Genomic DNA, 3,121 nt, shown 5'->3' on the forward strand with positions numbered 1-3,121 from the left:
ATTGAAAAATAGCAGATCTACAAGCTATTGTATAGGTCTGCTATTTTTGAAAAATCATTAATTGTGGGACAAATCTTTGAATACAGTATATATTCTTTCAGAAGACTTTTTTTTTTTTTTTTTTGACGTCAGGCCTAAAAGGGTTAACCAAAGGTTTGTACGTTCAAGGTTCAAGGTTCAAGGTTTCTTTATTTTGTCTCCCAAGGGAGAAATTTGTCTTGGACCCCAAGGACCCGCCCTGCAGCATACAGATACAATACAATACAATACAAGACAACAAAGGCACACAGTGACCCATATGACATTAAGAAATCACACCTGTGTGAACTGAGTGGTGCAATCCCCCCCACCTCTCTCTCTCTCTCTCTCTCTCTCTCTCTCATATTAGCAGGCAGCAGGCACAGCACTACCCCTCTCTCTGTTTCTGGCGCCCCCTACTGGTACTAATAAGTCACATACTCGTGCTCATGACCACTGATACATAGGTGTACACGGGTACATACACGGACATTGCTGGTTGTAGGAGTGGTTGCACCACTCAAAAACCACACACCAACATACCTAGTGCAAAAAGAGGAATAACATCACCTCATAACCTTCAACCCCGCTACCCTACGTTTACAACGCTTTGTACTTTGTGTCGTGTCTCCACAGGTGAGCAGCAGCAGCAGGATGGTGTCCGGGGGGGAGGCGGGAGGGCACAGCTACCTGGTGGCGTGCTGGCAGCCCATCCTGTTCCTGATGCTGGGCACCGTCCTCTCAGGCTCCACCACGGGCTGCCCGTCGCGCTGCGACTGCAGTGGCCAGGAGCGCTCGGTGGTGTGCCACCGGCGGCGGCTGGCGTCGCTCCCCGAGGGCATCCCCATCGAGACGCGGCTCCTGGACCTGAGTAGGAACCGCCTGCGGGGCCTGGGCGCCGAGGAGTTCCTCGGCTACCCCCTGCTGGAGGAGCTGCAGCTCAACGAGAACAACATCTCGTCCATCGAGCCGGGCGCCTTCAGCAACCTGGCCAACCTGCGGACGCTGGGGCTGCGCAGCAACCAGCTGAAGCTCATCCAGCTCGGCGTGTTCACGGGCCTCGTGAACCTCACGCGGCTGGACATCAGCGAGAACCGCATCGTCATCCTCCTGGACTACATGTTCCAGGAGCTGTACAGCCTGCGGGCGCTGGAGGTGGGCGACGCCGACCTGGTGTTCATCTCGCCGCGCTCCTTCCACGGCCTCGGCGGCCTGGAGAGCCTCCGTGTGGAGCGCTGCGGCCTGGCATCGGTGCCCACCGACGCCCTGGGCCACCTGCACGGCCTGCTGACGCTCCGCCTGCGCCACCTCAACGTCAGCGTCGTCCGCGACTACTCCTTCAAGAGGCTGTACCGCCTCCGCGTGCTGGAGATCTCCCACATGCCCTCGCTGGACACCATGACCCCCCGGTGCCTGTTCGGGCTCAACATCACGTCCCTGTCGGTGACCAGCTGCAACCTCAGCGCCGTACCGTACCAGGCCATCCGCCACCTGGGCCACCTGCGCTTTCTCAACCTGTCCTTCAACCCCATTCACACCGTGGAGGGGAACCAGCTGCACAACTTGCAAAAGCTCCAGGCCTTTCACTTGGTCGGCGGGAGACTGGCCACCATCGAGCCCTACTCCTTCCGGGGTCTGAATCACCTGCGCGTCCTCAATGTGTCCCTCAACGGCCTCAGCACCCTGGAGGAGTCCGTCTTTCACTCGGTGGGCAACCTGGAGACCCTGGCCCTGTACGGAAATCCCCTGGCCTGCGACTGCCGCCTGCTCTGGGTCTTCCGCCGGCGGTGGAGGCTCAACTTCGCCCGGCAGCAGCAGCCCGCGTGCGCCTCGCCCGAGGCCGTGCGGGGCACCGAGTTCAAGGACTTCCCCGACACGCTCCCCGCCGACTACTTCACCTGTCGGAAGTCTGTGATTTCAGACCGCGGGGTTCGAGAGAGCCACGTGGACGAGGGAACGACGCTGCATTTCACCTGTCGAGCCGAGGGCGACCCGGTCCCTGTGATTATGTGGCTGTCGCCCAGGAAGGAGTTCATCACCACCAAGACGGTGGGCTCGAGACTCACCGTTTCCCCCGAAGGCACGCTGGAGGTGCGCTACGCTCAGATCCAGGACAACGGCACCTACCTGTGCATCGCCGGCAACGCGGCGGGCAACGACACCAAACCGGCCCACCTGTTCGTGCACAGCTACTCGCCCAACTGGCCCCATCAGCCGAACAAGACGTTCGCCTTCATCTCCAACCAGCCGAGCGAGGACGGGACGAACGTGACGCGCGCCGCGGCTCCTTTCCCGTTCGACGTGAAGACCCTCGTCATCGCCACCACCATGGGGTTCATCTCTTTCTTGGGAGTGGTGCTTTTCTGTCTCGTTATCCTCTTCCTTTGGAGTAGAGGGAAAGGGAACATCAAGTCAAATACCATAGAGGTGGAGTACGTGCCCCGGAAGGACGACGAGGTGGACGAAGGCAGTCCGTCCGAGGGCTCGCTGAAGTTCAACATGAAAATCATGTGATCGTATACGTTTACAGACTACAGTCGTCGGTTCGGCTGCCTTGTTGTCAATTGATTTAAGGACGTTGAGGTGACAAGAAACCATCGCTCCTCTTCCCTAATCCGCCCGAGGGCCGTATACGTTTCCGCACACAAAAACTAATCTTTTTTTCTTTCTTTTTCTTTTCTTTCGTTTCGGTACTTTCGTTCGGTACTTTCCTGTAACGAACCAAATGAAAAATTTGGTACGAATCTCTGTACTAATTGCAACCCTATAGGGATGGATACAATACAGACCACACATCATGAAATGTGTGTTCAGTTGTGGAGAGAGTCATGCCAACAGACTACAAATGGGGCTGTAGAAATTGCACAGCTTCAAGGAAGTACCTTGGGGACTGTTTCATGGACATAAAGCAAAAGTCGAATTTGACATTTCTGTGGATTTCAATGGGCAACAGTCAATAAGAAAAAACAAACAAAAAACAAACCTTTACAGTACAGTACAGTATATGTGCTCCTTTCTGCCAACACAAAGGAGTTTGTCTTTAAACTTACAGTAGCCTATCTACAATTTGAACTATTACAATACGTCTTTTTTCTGTATCTTG

The 3,121-nt window shown here is 55.4% G+C and overlaps 1 protein-coding gene across 1 annotated transcript; it reads left to right on the forward strand.

Annotated features, from left to right (window-relative positions):
* Positions 1-669: 669 nt before the first annotated feature.
* On the forward strand, positions 670-2,532 carry lingo1b (leucine rich repeat and Ig domain containing 1b; the record flags this gene model as incomplete). The annotated part of the gene is made up of 1 exon (XM_083792031.1): positions 670-2,532. Exon 1 carries the CDS (start codon positions 673-675, stop codon positions 2,530-2,532), a length of 1,860 nt encoding a protein of 619 aa, XP_083648157.1. The 5' UTR covers positions 670-672.
* Between the last annotated feature and the right edge of the window lie 589 nt (positions 2,533-3,121).

This window comes from Protomyctophum parallelum (assembly GCF_964188405.1).
Source record: "Protomyctophum parallelum genome assembly, chromosome: 2".
Taxonomy (NCBI): Eukaryota; Metazoa; Chordata; class Actinopteri; order Myctophiformes; family Myctophidae; genus Protomyctophum; species Protomyctophum parallelum.